General features: G+C 40.9%; 2 protein-coding genes across 9 annotated transcripts in view; one reads left to right on the top strand and one right to left on the bottom strand.

Moving 5' to 3' along the window:
* Rnf32 (ring finger protein 32) overlaps nucleotides 1-6949 on the top strand; it is a 38112-nt gene extending 31163 nt beyond the window's left edge. For all 3 annotated transcript variants that reach the window (XM_048440185.3, XM_085691089.2, XM_048440182.3), the window contains exons 8-9: nucleotides 5717-5884; nucleotides 6487-6949. In XM_048440185.3, coding sequence (XP_048296142.1) covers nucleotides 5717-5884; nucleotides 6487-6735 — 417 coding nt within the window. In that variant the 3' untranslated portion in view covers nucleotides 6736-6949. The remainder of the gene's footprint in view (nucleotides 1-5716; nucleotides 5885-6486) is intronic.
* Nucleotides 6950-13197: 6248 nt separating this feature from the next.
* Lmbr1 (limb development membrane protein 1) overlaps nucleotides 13198-23609 on the bottom strand; it is a 141123-nt gene continuing 130711 nt past the window's right edge. For 5 of the 6 annotated variants that reach the window (XM_048440175.3, XM_048440173.3, XM_048440179.3 and 2 more), the window contains 2 exons: nucleotides 18319-18480; nucleotides 13198-14886 (listed from right to left, as the gene is read on the bottom strand). In XM_048440175.3, coding sequence (XP_048296132.1) covers nucleotides 14801-14886; nucleotides 18319-18480 — 248 coding nt within the window. In that variant the 3' untranslated portion in view covers nucleotides 13198-14800. The remainder of the gene's footprint in view (nucleotides 14887-18318; nucleotides 18481-23609) is intronic. The other variant, XM_085691103.2, reaches the window with a different exon arrangement.

Raw genomic sequence — 23609 nt, forward strand, 5'->3', positions numbered from 1 at the left:
AGAGTAACATTCTATATTGTTAGCATGAGCTAATCACTTAGCTTTAAATTGTATGGTGTCTGTTTAAGTACAGATGTGAGGCTGAATTCACATGTGGAAGCCCAGAGTTATCATTTCCCGCCCTACACACATGCCCATCACTTCTCAGCCAAATAGCTGTGCTGTTAAAGGAGCCCCCTACCAGCCCTGTGGCCACACTACAATTTCAACATTCTGTGTTTGTACCTCAAGTCTTTCTCCTCACCAACACATTATGTTGTGAACAAGATGTAAACAAGAGTCTCCTCATCCCATTTTGGGAACTAACAACAGAGTGAAGTCACAGTTCCACCAGAGGCCAACTTGGTGAACCAGTGAGTTTACTTAGGTTACTTACAAGAGGATGGATGACTCAAAGGCAGATACATCACAGAAAGCCCAGCACAGCATGGGGATGTCCTCTGCACGACATGAAGGTAGAGTCTCCTCTCCACAGCAGTCCTTACTGTTGATGGAGTCTTTAGGGAGGGGGCCTTGTGAGTGCTCAATTTCAGGGACTTCAACTCAGTGAGTTGTTTACTTCCTGAGTCTTAATGAACTTCTCTCCAAGATGGAGTTTCTACACAGCACTGGGGGCACTAGTGAGCACCTTCTCCCAGGGAAAGGGCCCTAGTTGCCCTGGCTGCCTTTTCCTTCTCCTTTCAGTGGGAGTGTCTCAGAGCAATCACAAATGGAGAAGATGCAGTAGGCTCCATCTTGTTATTAGAACCAAGAAGGAAAGGTGAATACACAGGTCAAAGAGAACAGTCTGAAACAGAAAAGGAAAAGGCCTTTCCAGATCTGACACTAATCCAGACAAACTTAAGTGGTCAAAGGACCCTCAATATGACTTAAAAAGGGCAGGGGAGTGTTCTACCTAATAATGCTGTGGAATACCTCGAGAGCAAAGAAACCCAACAGGGTGTTCAAAGGAATAGCTCCTGCACCACACAGATGTCTCCGAGGTTCAGCATGAGACAAAAGACTGGGCATCCTCGGGGGAAATGAAACAGCCTACAATGTGATGTGAACGAAATGAAAACTATGTGTAAGAGCAGAGTTCGAGAGAGATACAAGCTCAGATGGACAATGCTGTGATGACTCTAAAATGTCTTCTTGGGAGGAACATTGACAATTGCATTCCCTGAAGGAAGAAAACTGCCCTAGATGGTAAGTCTGTGGTAGAAGTAGTAAATAAAGGGAGAGAGGGTTATCTCACAGGTACTGAATCTGCCAAACAAGAATAACAGTGTGTCACCAACAAGTTAAGTCAGAGAGCTCTAGTGTTTGCAAAACTGCACCAGCAGAGGATAGTTGGGTGAAAGCATGAGAAGATCCTGGCTAGCTTTGGACTGTGATAATTTAAGCATGCATCTCTAGGGTAGGAACTAGAAGAATAGAAGAGTTTTTACCTGTATGCTAATAGAGAAAAAAAAGCTAAAAGTATAAACTTTTTATTGGACAACAGAGGTTTGTTTTGTTTTTAATGTAGGGACACTGAGATGGCTCAGCAGGTAAAGGCACTTGCTGTGTGTAGAACCTGATGATTAGAGTTCAAAACCCAGGACCTACATGGTAGAAGACGAGAGCTGACTCCCAGTAGCTGTCCTCTGACCTCTACATCCATGCCACAATGTACACACCCACACAGAAAATAAATGTAATAGTAATGTTTAAAGTGGCAGGACAAAAAGACTACACAGAAGAGAACACAGGAGGGACACAGCTGGGCAGGTGTCAGTAATTAACACAAACGGGACTGATCAATTGTAAGGACACACCTGTATGCAGTCACGCTCAGGTCTTATTCACAGGTGCAGTGGGTTCTCTGGCCTGCAAGCAGCAACCCTGTGGGTCTCCAGGCTCCTAGGTGAGTGGGAAACAGTTTCCAGGTGAGATGCCAGCTGCCGTGGGCAGCAGGTGAGCATGTGATATCATCTGTCACTGTTGTACCCCTCTAACATTAGTCTCGGAGAGTCTAATCAATTTCTCAGCTCTTAAGATACTTAAGTGAACTGCCACCAAGACCCTAGAGCTGTGGGTGGCTCTGAATGAAGTCCTTCTCCTGCCTAAAATGGCACAGGTGACTACTCTTTAATGCTTGTCTTTCTGACACATCAGAGCCCTACACAGATGACCACAAGCACTTGGCTTTATGTTCTGGGAAAAAGACAAGTCTGACCTGAGATGGGGTACAGCAAGTAAAATAACCCATTAATAGTCATTCAAATGGAAGTGGTGAAATAGTATTTGTGATTTGGGGGTGGGAAAAATTAAATTTATAAGCCTTTTAATGAGACTAGTAGAAATTTTAGCATTGCACATGTAGCTCCAATAGCATTTCTGTCACACAGTGGTGTAGTATAACTCCTGGATCTTTCATGTCCTCAGAGCAATTATATTTTGGCAAAAGACTGTGAAGTTATGAGATGTGCTGCCACGCGATGACTAAAGACACCCATTTTTCCAGTCTTTTCTCATATGATTGCCTTAACAGCAAATGTTTTTCCTCTTTCTCAGAGAAACCAAATCTTTATAGCCACATTGAAATTCAGCCCATCTGAAAGAGACTGGCTTCTGGACTCTGCAAACCCTCTGTGACTATTCTATTACTACCCACCTAAGCACTTCTGCCACTGTAACTGTCCTGAAAAGCTCAAACTGGGTCTAAAGCAGAGCAGTGATAAAAGCTGGCGATGCAGAGCCATGGTGTCCAGGATCTGAGGCCTCACACCTAAACTGGACACTCAGCATAAAGACGTAATCTCCTTTCTATGGAATATCCTAGTGGGAGTCCTTCTGTTTATCTTCATATGAAGATTGGGTGTCATATGTAACTGCCTGGTCTGAAGAACCTAATCAAAATTTCTCTTCCTACCTGGAAAGGATGGGCCTGGGAAGGCAATACTGGTTGAGGAGACTTAAATATTCTACTTGTTAAGAACAAACAGTTGGTTAGCTGATCTACCTGAATTATAAAAGTATCTGTGAAATAAGAAACTCAGTATGATCAGAGAGTGCTCTTGTGCCTGTTATGCTCAGCTTTCATGAATACTGGTATAATAGTAAATACTGTGAAAATAGTTCTTTCTCTAAACTTATAAATTATGATGGAATGCTGTGTGAAGCGGCACCATCCTATTAGTCATTTGTATACATTTGAACTTGTCTAGAAGGTGATTGTGGAAAAAATCCCTACAATTATATTTTAAGTAAATAAGACCATAATTACAATGCTATTTAAGCACAGGACCAATAATGTACATTTTAATACATGTTCTAACTAAGAAAAGTAAGTAATGAAAACTTATCAAAAAATGAATTGGGGCAGAACACTATACAACTTTGTAAGCAAAACTCTAACAACAAAAAAAATCACTTTGAGATAAGGTCTCATATAGCTCAGGCTAGCTTCAAACTTCTGATCCTTGCCTCAAGTCTCCTGAATGCTAAGATTATAGGTATGCACCACCATGCCTCCTTACTGTCTTAATACAAACCCCACTAAGTTTAAGGCAGTTACATTTCTAATAAGTAATATAGTACTCATAAGACTTTGCTCTTTTAAAATAGGGTGACAGAATCTTGAGGAAAGGGCAGGCACAGTGTCAAACTTTTTTAACTGTAGAGGATAGAACACACAGAGGTCAAAGAATCACAGCAGACATATCCAGATGAGTCAGGAAGCAGGCAGACTGAGATCTATTTAATGGCAGTAGGTAAAGTGAGTGGGGAACTTGCCCAGGAATGTCTGCCCTTCCTAAGTGTGTGAACAGTCATTCACTACAGTGTGTGCTTGAAGTGTTGGAGTTCTGTGGATCCAACAGCTCCTGTTCATGCCATTAGGAGATGATTACATGCCCTGCCACAGCCAACATCTAATGCCCAAGTCATTTGTCCTAAAATCAATTGCTTTTCTGTTTTTGTATGTTTTATAACTGTGTGTGTATGTGTAAAACTTTATAAAAGAACTGGGTTTAGAGGAACACTAGAGACTTATTTAAGGTTAACTTTAGATAGCATGCATATGCTGTCTCTGTTCTGAAACTACTAGTGTAGAACTCAACCTAAGTCCCAAGAGATCTGTTCTGAAGTGGGGCATCTTAGTTATCTATAAATAGATTATCTTTGCTTAGAAAAAGATTTAAAAAAAAAACAAACTTTTTTTCTTAATTTTTTTTTTATTGAGCTATATATTTTTTCGACTCTCCTTTCTTCCTCTCTCATCCCCTCCTACCCTCTCCCATGGTCCCCAAGCTCCCAATTTACTCAGGAGATCTTATCTTTTTCTACTTCCCATGTACATTAGATCTATGTATGTCTCCCTTAGGGCCCTCTTTGTTGTCTACGTTCTCTGGGATTGTGACTTGCAGGCTGCTTTTTTTTCTTTTTTTCTCTTTTATTTATTTTTTCTTTATGTCTAAAGCCACTTAGGAGTGAGTACATATGATATGTGTCTTCTGGGACTGGGTTACCTCACTCAATATGATGATTTCTAGATCCATCCATTTGCCTGCAAATTTCAAGATGTCATTTTTTCTGCTGTGTAGTACTCCATTGTATAAATGTACCACATTTTCCTCATCCATTCTTTGGTCAAGGGGCATTTAGGTTGTTTCTAGGTTCTGCTATGACGAACAAAGCTGCTATGAACATAGTTGAGCACATGTCCTTTTGGTACAATTGAGCATCCTTTGGATATATACCCAAAAGTGGTATTGCTGGGTCTTGGGGAAGGTTGTTTCCTAATTTTCTGAGAAATCATCATACTGATATCCAAAGGGACTGTACCAGCTTGCATTCCCACCAGCAATGCAGGAGTGTTCCCTTCTCCCCACATCCTCTCCAGCATAAGTTGTCATCAGTGTTTATCTTGACCATTCTTACAGGTGTAAGATGAAATCTCAGAGTTGTTTTGATTTGCATTTCTCTGATTGCTAAGGATGTTGAACATTTCCTTAAGAGTCTTTCAGCCATTTTAGATTCTAGAGGAAGATTCTTAAAGTTATTAGGCAAGGACTGTTTCAAATTGTGACCTTAGAGCTTAATGGGAAAAAGTAAGAAGACAACCCTCCTTGCTTGGATTTCCTCTTTTCTGCTTATACTAAGATCATCTAGAATCTGGAGCCACAGCTTCACAGGCTGATAGGCAAAGCATAAGTGCTGCTAGCTCTAGTCCCCACATGCCTGGAAGCAGTGCCAAAAGGTTATGCACTGTGCGTGTAAGCTTTAGTCCCATATACTAACTAACTTGCTAACTGCTGCAGAGGAAAGTATCTTTTTTACACATTGTGAATTGTTAAGCTGGAATCCTGTGAATTAGACCAACAAGAGACCTATTAGCAAAAGTATAAGCACTTATTTAATAAAGTCTCCTGTGACATGGTCCCCTTCTTACAGAAATAAAGACCTGAGTCACAGTTAAGCAGCAGTGAACTGGGCTTTCACTGATGAAGAATGGAAAGTACCAAAAAGGAGACAGCTGAGGACAGTGAGACAGGCAGCTTGGCCTGGTCTGTGCTAGGTTTCTCTCGGGACCCCCATCCTCAGAATGTAATGTAACTCCTGTTACATTAACAGGAGTTACATTACAGTAGGGCCTCATGACAGCTTCTGAAGGGAAGGGAAGTCAAGCTCCTCCTTCAGGAATGGCTTTGCCCTGTCATTCAGACACTCTAGCCTATGCCTCTGTTCTCAGTTCACAGAAATCAGCCACCGACTCTTGTGCTCATACAACACCAACATAGATGAACTCTTCTCAGAAATCGACCTCTGCTTGGCTGTAAATCGCAGCATTCTTCAGCAGCTAGACGAAAGATGTGGCCATGAGATCACTGAGGAGGATTGGGAGAAAATCCAAGTGCAGGTAGGCTTCAGCCCAGCTTCCCTGCTGCCTCTCCAGAATGGTCTGTAAATGGTGGGAGCCTTGCATGGGGATGCCCAGGGATTTGCCATGAGCTTAGTGATGACCATCAGGGTCTTTCATTTTGAAATATTAAAGTTCTAGTTCCATGGTAAGTGATAAGAACAATGAAAACCCAAGAGGGCAAGCCTATGCTTCCTGTTCTCCTCCTATATCTATAGTAGCCTAAGGAAGGAAAGCAGGGCTCTGTAGTGATTTGAAGTCAAATGGAAAGACACTTAAAACAGAAAATTGGGGGTTAAAAAATATTAAAATATAAAATTGGGAATGTTTTACCTTTTTAACAGTATCAGCCATTTTTTCTCACTTTTAATTAAAAGGCACCATCTACATTATTAATGCTCAGCATTTTAAAAGTATTTGTGTTTTAAAATGCTTATTATAATCTCTATACCTCACATTTTAGACATTTAAGTTTGTCAATGTAGTGCCCATTTTCAGAGGATCCATGTCTTGGGATATAGTTCTCACTACAGGTCTGAGTAACTGGAATGTGACAGGACAGTCAACGCCTACGACAAGTTCATATCTGCTTTGTGCTGCAGGCTGCTCACCGGGAGATCTACGAGTGTTCCATCTGCCTGACCCCACTCTCTTTCCATGGTGACTGCCGGCAAGCAGCTGTAGGAACCAGCAGCCAGCGTCCCCGTGAGACAGTCCTCCTGTCCTGTGCACACCTGTTCCACCATGCCTGCCTCCTGGCCTTGGAAGAGTTTTCCTTGGGAGACAATGCTCCTTTCCATGCCTGTCCTCTCTGCCGCTCCTGCTACCAAAAGAAAATTCTTAAATGCTGAGTTCATGTTCAGGAAGTTAAGACTAAAAGGGAGTAAAAAGCCTACCTTGTTTTTGGATGAGCTGTGGGTTGAGTACTACACTGCTGTATGTTCTTTGTGATTACACAAAGGAGATACAAGGGCCGATCTAACTGTCACCCTTATTACATAAAAAGCAGTTTGTGTATTGTGAGTTTAGTTACTTGAAATAAATGAGGAATAATGTTACTTAAAATATAGTGTCTGACCAACAGCCAGGAAACTGACATTCTTATCCAATTCATAAGAATCTTCCCTTGGTTTTTATGTATTCTAATGTAATAGATTAGTAGTATAGTGAAGTACTTTTAACATGTAAACTGAAAAAATAGTGGTCTTCAACATCCAAACGGGGTAAATCAAATGTTAATGATGGTGTACAGAATCCTGAGACAGACAACTGAAAATCCCTGTAGCCTACAGAATTGGTGCCAGTGCTCTAATGCCAAACCCCACAAGTGCTCAAGTCCCTGATATGAAATGGTGCAGTACTTCCTTATAACTGGCATACATCTCTCCACATACTTTGAAGTCACCTCTAAGTTAAAATGCTCAGTATAGTGTAGGTGCTCTGTGGACAGTTGCTGCACTGTATTACTTGGGAACTAAGGACAGGAAAAAAAAAAACGTGTGTGGGTGTGTGTAACATGAGGGGCCGGCTTGTTGGGGTATCTGTTCCCGCCCAGTACCCCACAACCGGCAAGTCCCAGAGAAAATCAATCACACAGAGATCTCTATAAGTTATAAAGCTGATTGGCCCATTAGGTCAGGCTACTTATTAGTTCTTATAACTTATGTTACCCCATTATCCTTATCTACGTTAGCCACACGGCTCAGTACCTTTTCCAGCGGGGCAGCTTACATCTTTCCTCTCCAGTGGTCTGGGCAGAACTGACAGAGGAAGCTTCCTGCTTCCCAGAATTCTCCTGTTCTCATTGCATCACCTCTACTTCCTGTCTGGTTGACCCGCCTCTACTTCCTGCCTGGCCAATCAGCATTTTATTAAAATACATGATTGACAGAATACAGACAATTCTCCCGCACCAGGTGTGAGCACAAATATAGTGATTTTCTTAACTCTTTAAACCTCAGGTTGGGTACAGAGAATTGGTGCTAAGATTGGTGGCGTACATAGTAAAGAGCAGCTCTGCTCAGGTGGCCCTGGCCACTGGAACAGTATTAGTAATGTGGTAATCAATGCTGGGGTGTATATCCTACAGACCCTTCGAGCTCCCTGGCTCTTTCGGTCTCGGGGATTTAAGTCTCTTTCACCTCAGCCTGACCAGGGAATCTCTTCTCTTTGGGGAAGAGCCTGTTGATGACTGTGCTGGGAGGCAGTATCCATGTGAGACAGAATCCTAGGGAAGGGACCAGTATTGTTTCAAGAAACCAAGACCAAATTCTCAGCATAAAGGAGATTTATTTACCTCAGAGGGACAGAGGGCAAGGAATAAAAGACAAAGACAAGAGATAGAGGGGAAGGCAGAAGAGGAAGGGAGAAAGGGAGAGGCGTAAGAAAGTGTCTATGTCCCAGAGGGACAATAGACTGCCTCTGGATAGAGAGGAGACTGACATGGCCCATAAGCAAATGGCAGCTTCTAAATGTAAAAGTGAAAATCCTGTGTTAGGATGAGGTGTTTAATTTTAATTGGGTATAAGGGGGGCTTTTCATTGCTGGGCTTCAATACTTTGATAGGTGGATCTTGATAGTCAGCCTCAGAAGAAGGAATTGGCCAAATAAGGGAATGGACCTTGATGGTAGCTTTAAGAATGTAATCTAATGGAATAGGGGGAAGGGCAAGGCCTGCCAGAGTCATGTTTGCCATGTTTAGGCTGGCTAGACTCTTCACCCACTCTGGATGGAAGAACAACAGGTAGTAAACAAAGGTACATGCCAGGGTTCAGAACTTCCCCCTACACAATGTTTTAAATTCATATTTATATAAGTGTTTAAAATTCATATTTATATTTTTATCCTTTTGAAATGGCTCTTTTGGTTTATAATACAGATCTATAATTTATGAATTAGTATGTATATGTTAGGTTATGCTCAAAAGTTCTTGATTAGAGACATACTATTACATTTGGAGACTCATCTGGAGAACACTTTAAACAAGAGACAGAGACAAGCTGCATCTCAGATACCAACTTTTCCATTCAGAAAACTCAGCTGCAACTGTCACTAAATGTAATGGGAATGCAGCAAGGGTTCCAGCAAGCTGACTGCTCTGACCTTTGAGGGAGGCCATGCACAAGCTGGGATGGCACTGCCCTCCCTGGAACCTGTGAATGTCTGAAGTAGCAGAGTCCATTTCTACTGACAGAGGAACGGATATCAGTTGTTGGCAACAGGTCCTCAGGTTGAAGTACACAGGCGTCCACTTCATTGGGGTTCTGAGGGCAGGAAATATTCTAGTGTTGAATGTAAGGCCTCAGGTAAATTTCTTATGAAGTTTCAAGAGGACAGTGCAAACTTTTACCATCCCATCATGTCTTTAGTCGGCTGTCACAGGGAAATTAGTGCCCCGATTGGGACACTTTATGCCAGTAAGGTCCAGAGGTCACAGAATTCCATGTGCCCAGCTCTCAGTGTGGCTTCTTCCTCAGAAGAATAAAGAGCAGTCTTTATTGTGATGAACTGATCTCTCCAGCATCCTTCAAGATAAAGCCTTCTTCTCACTGCTCCTCCATTTTTACTTTAATAATACTTAGGCATGGGTTGTATGCAATTATGAAGTCATTTTTTCTTTCACACTTACGAATTTGTATGGTTGCTGCTTCATAGGTCCTAACCTATCCCTAGGCACCCTCCTCACTAACTCATGAACTGAGTCAGACCCTGCCCAGAAAGTGTGTCCTCAGGGTGTTCCCATGAGCCAGCAACAGGTTTTCTAAGGCTTTTGTTAGGACCTCTCAGAGCAGTGGGAGCTCTAGAAGTCTATAACAAGCTGGGGTGGAGTCCGACCTTAGTAAGTTTTGTAGGGCTCATTTTTCCTTTCAAAGCACATCAGACAGCCACATCATTATAAAACTGCAATGTTGCATGGTCCTCTATTATCTATCCTTACTGCTCAGCACAGAGGTGATGATTTAGAAATGGGTTATAGGTTTTTGTTTTTATTTTTTAGTACCCTCAGTTCCTACACAGGGCTCAGTGTCTGGCCCTGGGGTTCCCAGGGTCAAATCTGGAACCAACTTTTCAGGTTCTAGCTACTAAGTTTCTTCTGCAGTGTATCCAGAGCTTGACCTACTTCAGGCTTCCTGAGTCCTAAATAAAATTACAGGTTTGAGTGGGGGTAAAGAGAAAACAAGTGCTTCCAGCAATGTGTAACAAGGGCAGCACTCTAAGGTAGCTGCTTCTGCTATTGCTCTTTCAGGCTCTAAGTCTTTGCAAGTTACATCCAAAATTGATCTCCTTTTAGAATCAAATCAACTTAGACATCTGTGTATTGATCTGCATTAAGTATTGGATGCATGTAAAGATCAGAGAAGGAGGTTCACCATGTTCAAGTTGCACTGGCAAACAAGCTAGGGTGGGTGCTCATCAACACACAGAAAGAGTGATGCCTCCAAGATTCGTCCGCTGACTGAGAACTCTGAACAAGCAAATGGGAGTTACTGGGATCTGGCTGGCCTGGAATGACCTACTTCTTTACTCAGAATGGGGCAACATCAAGCACCTTTAGTTTTCTTGGCTGTGTTTCAAAGCCAGGAAACAGAGGTGAACATTTCCTATTTGATCGGAACACCCACTGCCTATCCCTAAGCTCTTGCACTGCACATCAGCACCACTTCACAGTCTCTGATGTGAGTTCACAATAAGAAACAAGAAATATAGGCTGGATGGTAGTGGCACACAGCGCTTGGGAGGCAGAGGCAGGTGGATCACTGTGAGTTTGAGGCCAGCCTGGTATACAAGAGCAAATTCCAGGACAGCTAGGACTACACAAAGAAACCTTGTCTTGAAAAATAAAAAAAAAAAATAGATTCTAGTTATGTTTTTCAAATGGAAATTTACCTCCCATTTTATAATAATAGGTTAGGAAATACCTTAGTTTGTGTATGATATTTCAAAAAAATTATAACAAACATTAGAAAATGCCAGCATGAACCATACAAAAAAATGTCACTTAAATTTTTATATGTGTTTTGATGTGTATGTAAACTCAGTTATAGAGAACATTTATTTCTTATTGTGGACTGCAGTGTGATGCCATTGGTGTTCACAGACTGTATGCATTGCCAGCAAATGAGCTGGTGTGAACAGCACTTACATTCTGCAGAACTCTGGATGAAGTTCCGTTCCTCTATGAGGAAATCAGAAACAAGTCTAATGAGCTTGAATCATTAAGTAATGTAAGATGACATTTTTAACTATTAATGTTACTTTTGGGTTACAAAGAATTTATCTATAAATACACAACAGAAAGCAAGTGAAAACATCTCTTTCTCTAACATGCTAAGCACTGTGCTTCAACACTGAACTAGTGTCAGTACTCTGGAGCGGTCATCATGATGGAATCGAAAAAATAAACAAACTAAGTATATATTTATATGTATAGTGACTTATAAACCAAGTATAGGATAGCTTTTTGCAGAACTTTAATTTCTAAGAATTTTTAACTCACAGTAAAAGTACCTTATAGAAACAAGAGTAACAGAAAATTTTAAACAAAAATTCACCAGTGTCTAGACATTTGAAAAGTATCACACCAGTATATTGAAGTTTAAAATCAGTGTTGTGTTTATGTTCACATTAAAGATCCTATAACAATTCTGCCTATGTGCATTAAATACTGTGCCAACCACAAACATCACACAGACTAGAACCAATGAAAGTCTGGCCTACAGGAATCACCCACTACACTTGTCCAAGGCAGAGGTGGCAGCAATTGCTGCTGCCACCATGAAGAGAAGCACACAGCCCCAGAGGCTGTGAGAAGCAGACCCAATAGGCTTCATCTGACTTATCAGTCAGCCCCACAGAAGTATGACTGAAGGAGCTAATAGTGTGTGTATGGACAACTTCACCCAGGGTCTCATATTTAGGTCATACCTTATTTTACATAGGATGGATGGATGGATGGATGGATAGATAGATAGATAGATAGATAGATAGATAGATAGATAGATAGATAGATAGATAGACAGACAGATAGATATAGAGATAGGCAGATGATTAGAGAGAGATCTAAAATATATGCTAGAAAATCAGTAAAAAAGCAATGTTACAATCTACAAAATTTGTAACTATGATAATAGATTTAAATATGACAGACCCAATTAATTGTAAGAATCTACTATATCCCACCAACAAGATCTATACAGTGCCTCATGCTCTCCTGTTTAAATTGTATTATTTTTATGTATAGGTGTGTTTTTCCTGCACCACATGCCTGCAGTACCCATGGAGACCTGAAAAGGGTGTTGGATCCCCCCTGGGACTAGAGTCACTGATGACTGTGAGTCACCATGTAGGTTATGGGAACCAAATCTGAGTCCTCTGAAAGAACAGCCAGTTCTCTTCACGGCTGAGCCATCTCTCCAGTCACTCTACCCTCAACCCTTGTGCTCTTTTTGTTATTGTTCTTTTGTTTTTGTTTTTGAGATAACATCTCACTAGGTAGCCCTGGCTTGCCTGGAATTCACTAAGTAAATTAGGCTAACTCCAAATTCATAGGGCTCCTCCTGCTTCTGCCTCCTGAGTGTTAGGATGAAGGCATGCAACGCCATGTCCAGCTTCATGCCCTTTAAAGAGGAAAATCAAAGTGAGAGAATAAAAGGACTATATAACAGAGTCACTGGTGCAGCCCCATCCGGTCAAAACCCAGAAAGCACCATGACCAGTGTGGATGGGAGCACTTGTTTGCAGAGCTTTATGCATTCGCTGCCACACTCAACTGCAACACAAGACTCCTAAGTGTGCCTGCCTTCATGAACCTAGAACGGGAAGCTTCTGTGTGCTGCTGTCCATGTGTGAAATTCTATACCGGTCAGCCTCCAGCACATGCCCAATGCAGTGACTGCACCTGGACTCAGTCCCTTACACTAGATGAATGAGTGACCACTGACCTTCAAAGGGTGGTGACCACAGAGCAGATCAACCACGGAGGGCCTGAGATTCAAGATGAGACAACCCTTGAAGCCCATTTCTCATCTCATCAGCAAATGTCTCCAGTTAGTATTTAAAATTCATTGTATATCTGACTAAGCGTGGTCACCCAAGCCTGGCTCATCTTCAGATTAAGAATGTCCAAATGAACAAAATGTTGATGAAATGGCTCATCAGGTAAAGGTACCTGAATTCAATCATGGGTATACACATGGTGAAAGGAAAGAAAACACTCCTGAAAGCTGTCCTCAGATCTTTACTCCTGAATGGACACAGACACAGACGCACCGATACACACAGAGAGACATACACACAAAGGAACATTAAGAAAATTAAAGTTGAGACATACTGAAAAGTTTAATATTTTATAAAATTTCCAGACACCTTACCTTACAGATTAGCCAGGAGCTCTGTGTTTGGATGAATCGGCAAATGGTGTGCACTGAAAATGACTGCAGTGGAATACTACTCTCTGATCTCTCCTTCACTTGATCTTCCCAAAGGATGGATTTCAAGTTTCAATAAAAAGCAGAGCCTGGCATTAACTAACATAATGATCACGGAAAATTGAAGGCAGCTGACTTGCATTGTGCTAGTGCAAGACCTCGCACTCAGGAATCTACCAGTACCCGCTGAAGGCACGCACTGAGTCACTCAGAGCCACAGCCCCAATGCTCCTTCTCCTTCAGACTGAGGAATCAGAGAATGTCAATGATGTAAGGGAAGAAGTATACTCAATGGCTGTAAAAGTACAGCTCAATTTTCTTGTTTTTCTATGTAATAAAAAATTATGTCAGATACATCCTGTTTTTCGTAAATTTCTCCAAAAGAAACTAAATTCAACAATTTGAGAAAAAAAGTGTTTTACTTTTTTCTGAATACAAATCCTGTTTTGTCATCCACAACGTGCATGTAAGCACCATTATTTCCAAGAACTGTGTGCTACCTAGGGACAGCACAGCACAGCATGCACTCTTGGCTTTTAATCAGTAGACTCAAGAATTAAGAAACCATCCCAACAATCATGTACAACTAAACGACTGAATAATTATGAGCTCATATTACACTGTGCCTGCTCTTCTATGACCCTTAAGTTCTGGGTATCACCCTGGTAACTGTCCTGAGGTGAAGACTTAAGGTGGTGTATATGAAGGTCACCAAAGCCTGAGACATAAAAAGGAAGCAATTTCTGTCTATGGGTTTCACAGGCACAACAAGCACAGAAGTGAAATAGTTTTTTAAAAAGGTTTTAAAAAGTGAATATACATATGGCCTATAAGGCAAAGTCTAAGTTACAAGTGTGTACAACACTGGCACTGTGCTGTGAGAAGTATTATCAGGTGTATACACACAAATGTCCAAATCTACAATCACGTATGCTTCTTACTGCTGCTTTCCACAACAAGATAGCCTTGGGGCTTCCCACCAAGGCTCAAGTTTGGAAAGAACCCAGTATTTTTCCACTGGCCCAAAGTCTAATGAAGATTCTGTAACATGAATCAGAAACTCTGCTTTTGGTTTTTTAAGGAAATAAAAAATGAAGTTTACTACTAATACAGAAGTTTTTAGGACTTTCTGAAAATGTTTTGGGGTACCAGACAACTTCCAGTGGGCTTCTGCCTGCAGACCCAAACGTCTCACAGCATAAAGCAAAGCATAAGAAAGTCCAAGTCAGCTTCTTTGCACATCTTTACTGCTCATCCAGATGGCTCCCTGCTGTAGACATACAACTTTTCCCCAATCTCCAAGACTCAGGATTTAGCCAAAAGCTCTAAGGTCAATCAGAAAAGTCAAAGGAGAAACTGATCAGCAATGTCAAGTTCTCAGTGCTGGTGAGAAGGTGGCACTGATAGGCAGCCCACAAGCTGATGAGTGTCTGTGGGAATGTCAGGAATCGTCGGAACTTGCTGAAGAATGCTGCTAGGCAGTCAGGTCTCACAATGCTTTCTGATGACCATTTGCAGAAGGCTTTGCAGTTTCTGAATCTCTTGAGGTATCTGACAAGTGAAGCTTGTGAAGTCCTGCAGAAAAACAGAATATGGATGAGAAAGGAGCAGCTAAGGGACTGGATGACCAGAAAAGACCTGCTTAGCAGGACAGCTTTCTCGTATAGGTTGTGATATGTTATCTACAGCTTTCTGGTAATGAAAGCCTTCTCCCTGGAGGCAGCTCTGGGGAAGTCATGCCTCTTTTCTAGGACTGCCCCCTCCAATGACTGGGTGACAAGTGGGTATGGCTCTTTTCAACACAGTGGGGTCCTACTATTTTTTTTTTGAGTGTGTGTGTTCATTTGTGTATATCTACAGGTAGAAGCCAGAGAACAATTTTGGGTGTCACATGAAGTGCCACCCACTTTGTTTTAAGAAACAGGGTCTCCCATTAAACCTGGAACTCACCAAGTAGATGGGACTGGCTAGCTACCAAGCCCAGGGAGCCACCTGTCTCCACATTCCCAGTGTTGGGATTATGTCTAGCTTTTTCACATGGGTTCTGGGGATCAAACTGAGGCCCTCATGCTTGTGTAACAGGTAGGTTACATACAGACTGAGCCATCTCCCCAGATCCTCAGTGTGGCTCTAATGGGGCCTCCAAAGCATAATACCCTGTAGAGTCAAAGGCATTAAAGCACACTTCATCTTTACACTGTCTCTTCCTCTTCCTCCCCTCAAAAGCCTCGTCCCAGTAAGCAAGCTTGTTCTCATCTCAAAACACACTGCCTAGGAAGCTAAGCTGATACAGATACATGACTTTTTTGTTTTAAAACACAAATACGCAAAGTATGGCAAGAATACTCAAAGTGAAACCTATGACATGTAAGCGTCTACAAGTAGTGCATCTACAGGAAAGACCATGGAAGAGTGCCCATACTGCTCAGATTTTTGGAATGCCCCCAAAACTAAGTTAGGGTGTAGGATGAGTATTCATTCTAAATTTCCAGATGGTAATTGTCTCATTAGAAAGCTTTATATAACTCCTAATACAGTCCTCCTCCCAAATTTAAAGTCTTTATTACTTACATAACTTAATGAAAGAAAATTTAAGCTTGAGCCTATAACTGAATTAGACAAAAATAATCATTGTAAAATAAATAGTTTAATCCCAGAAATGGCCAAACCACTAAGTAATCAGAGAATCTCTGAAAATTAAGACAAGACTGGTATGGGAAGTCTTTCTGTTTATGTGTTGCTTTTATTCATTAATGAATAAATCTGTTCTGGCCAGTTTCTTAGCAGAAATAGAACTAGGTGGGAAAACTAAACTGAAAGAAGAAGAAGGCAGAGTCAGTGAGATGCCATGTAGCCACCAGAGGAGAAAGACATGAGCTGGAACCTTGCCAGTAGGCAACAAACCTCATGGTAAAATATAAAATAATGGAAATGGGTTAATTTTAGATGTAAGAGCTAGCTAGCAATACGCTTAAGTAATTGGCCAAGCAGTGATTTAATTAATATAGTTTCTGTGTGATTATTTTGGGAGTTTGGCCAGCTGAGAAACAAGCAAGTGAGCTCCTACAACACAAGACATGCACTGAAGAAAACTTGCCAGGAAAAAAAGTAAGGAAAGGAACAGGGCACAAAGGGCATACTTGCCACACTGCCCTGGAACCATACTGTCCCTGTATGGGGAACATGTACAATGCTAAAGACCAAACCCAGGACCTTACACATGGTAGGCAAGCATTCTACCACTGAGCCACATTCCTGACCCTGAAACTACTCTTTTAAGACAGAAGACTTAAGTAGGTTCACTTCCTTTTTATTTTTTATTTTTTGGTTTTTTGAAACAGGGTTCCTCTGTGTAGTCCTGGCTGTCCTGAAACTCACTATGTAGACCAGGCTAGCTTCAAACTCACAGATATTCACTTGTGTCTGCCTCCCAGACGTTGGGATTAAAGGTTTGCACCTCTGGGCTAGGTTTCACTTTTTAAATTCGGGTGTGATTCATGACATGCATTCTGATAAAACTGTAATCTTTTCATCTGTAGACCTCCCTAGAAATAGTCCCTTGGTCACCACCACCATGATGACTACTGTGCAGATATTCTTTGAAAATACCTGTTAGGAATGAGCTAATAAAGTCAGACTTAACATCTTTGGCCATTTGAGCCTATATTAAAGAGGATTTTTTCTATACAAAGAATGGCCCCCTAAAGAATATACAAAAGGATAACAGAAAACATTTGGGAAAGAAAACAAACATAGCTATTGGGGGTTTTACACAACTCTTGAAAACTCCACTGTGTCTTTTGGTCAGATTGCTAAAATGACAAAGAGGGCCTCTGGCCTCTGGCCTCTGGCAGAAGCTCCACATTGACACGACAACACTGAAGCACTGTAGCCATCTCAGCTATAGCCAAGTGGGAACCCATCTGAGGTCCTAGCTAGAAAGGAAGTTTCAACTAGACATGTGACTGAGGGTTTCTTGATTCCTAGGCATCTGGCTACTTTTAATGTGCCCACTACTGTGAAATACAGGCACTAAAATTCATAAATTATCTGGTGTTTGAGCTGAGATGAGATGTTTCAGTCAGCCGTCCCCTCACAGTGTATACCACAAATAAAATATACATGGAGCAGTGACCTGGCAGATTTTTCTTTAAAGGTCATCCTTTCAAACATCAAGGTCATAAAGGTTGGCACTCTGAAAAGCTTTATTGCTGCTCCTGTAGTTTAGCTTTCTGAAATTGGACCTTAACGAATCTATAAATATGCTACTTCTTAAAATACCAAAAAGCACAGCCTATTTGAAGCATAAGCATTCAAGTGGTATCAGGCAAATGAGTTAATGCCAGGGTTTCCTACAGGAAACCACCACCTTTCTTTTCCGCTATGGAGGCAGATGCTACAAGCCTGAGAAGCTTTCAGAGTGCTTCTCATCCTGAAGCACAAACTCTAGACTAAGTTCAACATGAGTGTAGGAGTAAACACAGCAAACATACATCACTTAAAGCAGACTTTGATACCACCACAATACACATGACAGTAAACCTCCTGTCCTGTCAGTACCAAGAATGCTAACATTGTTTTCCAGAGTTATTTGGCTTATTGAAATGAATTATAGGTTATTTATACACTTGGAAAATTCAAGCCTCCCCTCAAAAAAAAAAAAAGCTTCAAGCAAACAATAGTAAAAGGCATCATTAGCAGAAAGCAAACCTTCAATACCAAGTCGCTCTCATCGTTAGCATGATAAGAACAAAGGGTCTGACTGTCAGTCCCAAGTTCTTAGGGTGTCGTAGACACTGTACTAAGACCCCACAAGAACCACCACAATTCCTACCCACACACCTTACAGATGAGGGCCTACAGTACAGTACATGATTCCAATCCAATCACAACCAACACATGTGCCAAGAATGCAAATGACAGCCATGAACACTTAGAAGCTAAATAGAAACTCAAATGTCAGAGTCATAATTAGTAGAAAGAAATGTCCATAAACCTCAAGATTACCTAGGGCCTTGAAAAGTTCTTCTCGTACAGCTGACGTGAATTTTCTGACCAAACACAATGTTGTCACAATAGCAAAGAGTAAATTGTAGGATAATACAATATAGAAATTTCCCAGCCAATTAAATCTTCCAAAGTCTCCAAGTAGATCGAATCTAGTGATTCCTGTTAAAAGAATAAATAAATAAAAGTCCTTAATAAAGTGAGGTGCATTCATATCTGTAACAAAAGACAGTTGAAATCAGGTCAGATTCCACAAACTTTCTCAGATATTTGTAGAATGCTTTCTCAGATGCCCTGGGAAGGCTTTGCCATGAATCATGTGACTGTTTCCTAGCAGGTCAACCCAAGTCAGCCCCAACCTTCATGTCTGTACCTGTCATTGCATGTGATACACAGAAGAGTGGCATGAGTGTCTATCACGTATTTAGAGTCCATGCCTGAATTAAAGAGAAAGCTCAGGTGCCATCCACTAGAGTTCGTTCTCCCCCACTGCTTACATAAGAATGACATCTACTACACTCCTGCAACCCAAATTCCACTGGCAACACCTTACACATTGAGCTATAAATTTTTCTCTGCTCCCCTTCCTGCCTCTCCCCTCCCCTTCAACCCTCTCCCATGGTCCCCATGCTCCCAATTTACTCAGGATATCTTGTCTTTTTCTACATGTAGATTAGATCCATGAACGGCTCTCTTAGAGGCCTCTTTGTTATCTATGTTCTCTGGGATTGTGATTTGTGGGCTGCTTTTCTTTGCTTTATATTTAAAAACCATCTATGAGTGAGTACATATGATAATTGTCTTTCAATATGATGTTTTCTAGATCCATCCATTTGCCTGCACATTTCAAGATGTCATTATTTTTTTCTGCTGCACCTTACACATTCCTAGTGTTCATCACATAAGTGAATAAATAGGACCATTTCCTTACAACACACCACTGGCAGAATTTAATGCTACCATTTACAAAGTAAGAGAGGAAAGTCAGGAATGTGTGAAGATTGTATCACACATGGATTTAACTTACTTAATTCAATCAAAGGCACATTTAAAACCTTTTTAACTGAAAGAATATTTAAATCAGTATGTGACTTGGATCCAAAACTTATCATAAAGAGGGCATGAGTGGCAGGACTTTCTGGCAAATAAATCCTACCAGTCAGGTGGATAAGTGGAGTAAGAAAGGCCACGGCAGGCTTGAGGAAGACACTGAGGAACTACATGGGGCTATGTGGACCTACAACAAGAGTTACAAGAAGAAATAGATACTTCCTTTAGGACTATATAAACACAGTTATGTACTGCGTATGCTACAGGCCATTTAAGAATTTTATGGGTGATTTCAAAAATACCTTTGACTCAATCTCACATCATCAACTGACTTTTGAATTTGGCTTTCTGCCCTGATCCAACACACTTCCATCAAACACTACTACAAGCCTCTTACAGAAGCTTATGGGCAGCAGAAAATCTCCCTATGCAAACAGTACAGTAAGAATAGGGCGTTTCAAAAATAGCTCCAAAGTCACTCCCACCTGGAACCAATGTATGCAAATTTGAAAGACATTGCCGAAGTATTTTAAAAATAGATGAAGATTAATGAAGACATTAGATAATACCTTACAAAAAGAAATTTTAAAACCAGATACTAGAAAAACCTTCAGTGCCTGTCCTGTATTGCTTTAAGATGATGACAACTTTGACTTCAGTCTCTCAGTACTAAGCCTAAAAGAAAGGACTTTGTTTAAAGGAATGGATGCCTAATCAGATACCTTACTTTTCAAACCGAGTTATGTAAACAGTTATGGTCCTACCAACGCAAGCCTTAAGGCTTCAGTGAACCCAAGACTGGCAACTGGATTGATCCCAAGAGTAAAGATCTCCTTAAGTGTCTGGTAAAAGCCATAGTCACCCCGTAAGAAAAGCACACTCAAACTTCTACACCTAGATGGTTCCCAAAGGATGAGCTGAGTAGGCCCTAGAAGATGTCTACTACTATGGGTAAGAGCAAAAAGGAAGGACTAGTGTAGATTTAACACATGTATCTTATGTTTAATGTGTGCACTTGATTATCCATTACTATATGTACCACTGACACTCCATATAGACAAATCACTTGACAGTTATAACAGTGATACAAATACAAGGTCTAATATTTTCTTGTTAGTGAACCTGTGTGGGTATGCAGACAGCACTTTGGACCTCTGCTGTTAACAAGGCTGTAGATAGCTTTGCACTGTCCATGAGGAGCAGAGCTGGGAGGTCAAATTCGTCACATCAAGCACAAAAGTACTAGAACAGTGAGAAGAGTGGACACAGACCCTAGAAATGAATCCCACTTGGAAAATAGAAAGTTAGGGTCCAGACCTAACAGGATATCTAGGTGAAGAACAATCTTGAGCTCATGGTATTTCAGCAGACATACAAAGACACCCAAGAGGAACAAAAATGCTAGTTCACAGTGTTGGGTCTGAAGACACTATTGGTCCAGATGCACTTTAGAAAAAAAAAAAACTATTCAACCAAAATATTCAGAATGAAGATTCCTGGAGACAGGATCACCATTTTGGACTGCAGTCGAAGTTAAGAGCCAGTGACTGGTTGTTTTGCTCTTATGACCTTCAGGTTGGACCCCAATAACTGTCTATGAGATTTTATTAATCATGCTACACACACACACACACACACACACACACACACACACACACACACACACGCATGCACTCACGCACGTACATGAAAGAAGTTTCATTGGGCAGCAATGAGGCACAAGGTCATGTGACCTGGGTACTACAACACTTTATGACAAGCAATGCATTGCCTCCCCCACAAGGACTCAACCAAGAATGTTTCATGAGTAATTCCTTCAAAAACAACCTTTTTTCTATTCACAGTTTTAAAAGAACTGGTGCACAAAATACAATGACTTTAAGAAGGAGCAGGTTGCCCCACCCACATCATAAGTCAATATAACACATGTTGTTTCGCCCACCTGAGTCAACTTCTCCTCTGAGCAAGCATGTTCATGTTAGAAACTGCACGAGGCCATTCAGAGCATTTGTAAAGTGTGGGACACAAAGGGCCTGGAAGTGATGTTATCAGTAAATTACACAAGCTGGCCTAGTACACAAACTTCTGACCTAAATATCCATGATTTTAATGTAAAGGTGCCAAAATAACATGAGTTCTTATTAAATTTATTAGCTAATTTGCCTTAAAATTAATCTCTAAACTCATATAATGATTAATTTCAACACCATCCTCACTATGTTTCCATATGCTTCCCCTAATTAGATTTATGGAAAAAATTTAGCTAAGATAGTCTATAAAATAAGCATGACTTGGAGACAGTAATGCAATAAAATCTGTAATCATTCTAAACATCCAGGCTTTCAGGATTGGTATAAGCAGGCACACTGAATCGATTGTTCTGTTTATTAGGGGAAAAGAGTCACTATGAAATTAAGCTTCTGCTCTGTGGGTAGAATGAAAGATGAAAATTAAAAATCAAAGACTAATTTCTAACATCTTTAAATTTTTATTTAATTAAAATCTTTAAACATGTATTTATCTTATGTGTATGCAAATTTGTATGTATGTGCCACAGCAAGTGTGTGGGAGTCAGAGGATATCTTGTGAAAGTCGGATCTCTTCTTCCACCACGTATGTGTTCCAGGGACTGAACTCAGGTTGTCATATTTCACAGCAAGTGCCTCTACCCATTGAGCTTTCTGGCCAGCTCCCACTTTTAATAAATACTGTTTGTTTGTTATTTTGTTATTTCGAGGGATTGCATATACCAGATACTAAGGAAGTCAGACTGGGCAGTCTTATTGTGAAAGTATGCTTTTGTTAAATTATATCCATAAGAAATATAACTGTAGGCTCCAGGTATTAGCCAAAAGGGAATAGAGGGGACAATATCTTCTCACATAACTGAATAAACTTAAAAAGTGGATGTAATATCCAAATAATGGTTTCGAGACCCTGGTCATCAATAGGTCCTCCAAGGGTAAACAAGGCCATTATCCTCCCTAAGGAGGAAGGACTCCAAAGTCAGCATGCGGATGGCTGAGTGAGCAGAGAGCTGCTTGGAGTGAAGTTCAGCAGAGAACTGAGCAGAAAACCCAGAAGTGACTATTACAGTGGCTGCAACCCTTCCTATAGTTTAGAAGTTAGAGGAAACATTGAACCTACTACAATTTTAAAAGATTTTAGAGTTTAAAAGTCTGAAAATTGACCTATGAAAGAAAATCACAATGTAAACTGGAAAACCATACTTGACAGGATGAAGAGCTGGCTAGATACTACAGAGACTGGCATACTCAAAGACAGCAAAGAACACAAAACAGAACAAGGAAACTAACAATGTCAATGAACTACACTGATGCCCAGTGGTTGATGATGCACTTACTCTCCAGAGTACCTGGAGTCGAGTTGCAGAGATATTTGGCCTGTGACATTCTTGCTATGAAAAAAAGAAGGCCTGAGTTCAATTCCAAGAACAATGAAAGTATAAAGTCAACCCCTGGGTGTTGCTGGCCAGCCAGCCTGACTAACCTACTCAGATGAGCCCAAAGCCTCTAAGAAACCCTATCTAAAAAATCAAGGTGAACAGAGTAGTGTGGGAAGTCCTTCTGTATATATGTTGCTTTTATTGGTTAATGAATAAAAAGGCAGCTTTTGGCCAATGGCTTAACAGAATATAGCCAGGCTGAAAAGAGACAGATACAGAGAGTAGGCTGAGTCAGGGAGATGCCATGGAGCCACCAGAGGGGAAAGACGTGAGCTGCCAGCTAGAACCTTGTCGGTAGGCCATGAGCCTCATAATAAAATACAAAATAATGGAAATGGGTTATTCTAACAATATGCTTAAGCTATTGGCCAAACAGTATTGCAAATAATATAGTTTCTGTGTGATTATTTCAGGAGTCTAGGCGGTCAGGAAACGAAAATGTGGCCTCCAACTACAACAGAGTCTGAGGAATGACACTTGCGGATGACCTCTAGACTATACTCATATGCGCATATACATCAACACCTACCTGAGTGCATACACATACCACACACAAATGCACACGTACCACACATACCCACACACATCAATGTACACACAAGGGCACACACATACAGTCTCTATGAGATTAAAATCAAGGACAGATTCCTTGAAGAAATATTGGTTTAGGGATTGACAGCTAGAAATATTTCAAATTTCAAATTTGATGACATATATGCATAATGAACTCAAAGAGCAAAAAAAAAAAAAATCTGAGGAGGATCCTGCCTATGCA

This window comes from Myodes glareolus, chromosome 6, assembly GCF_982192425.1.
Source record: "Myodes glareolus chromosome 6, mMyoGla1.1, whole genome shotgun sequence".
Taxonomy (NCBI): Eukaryota; Metazoa; Chordata; class Mammalia; order Rodentia; family Cricetidae; genus Myodes; species Myodes glareolus.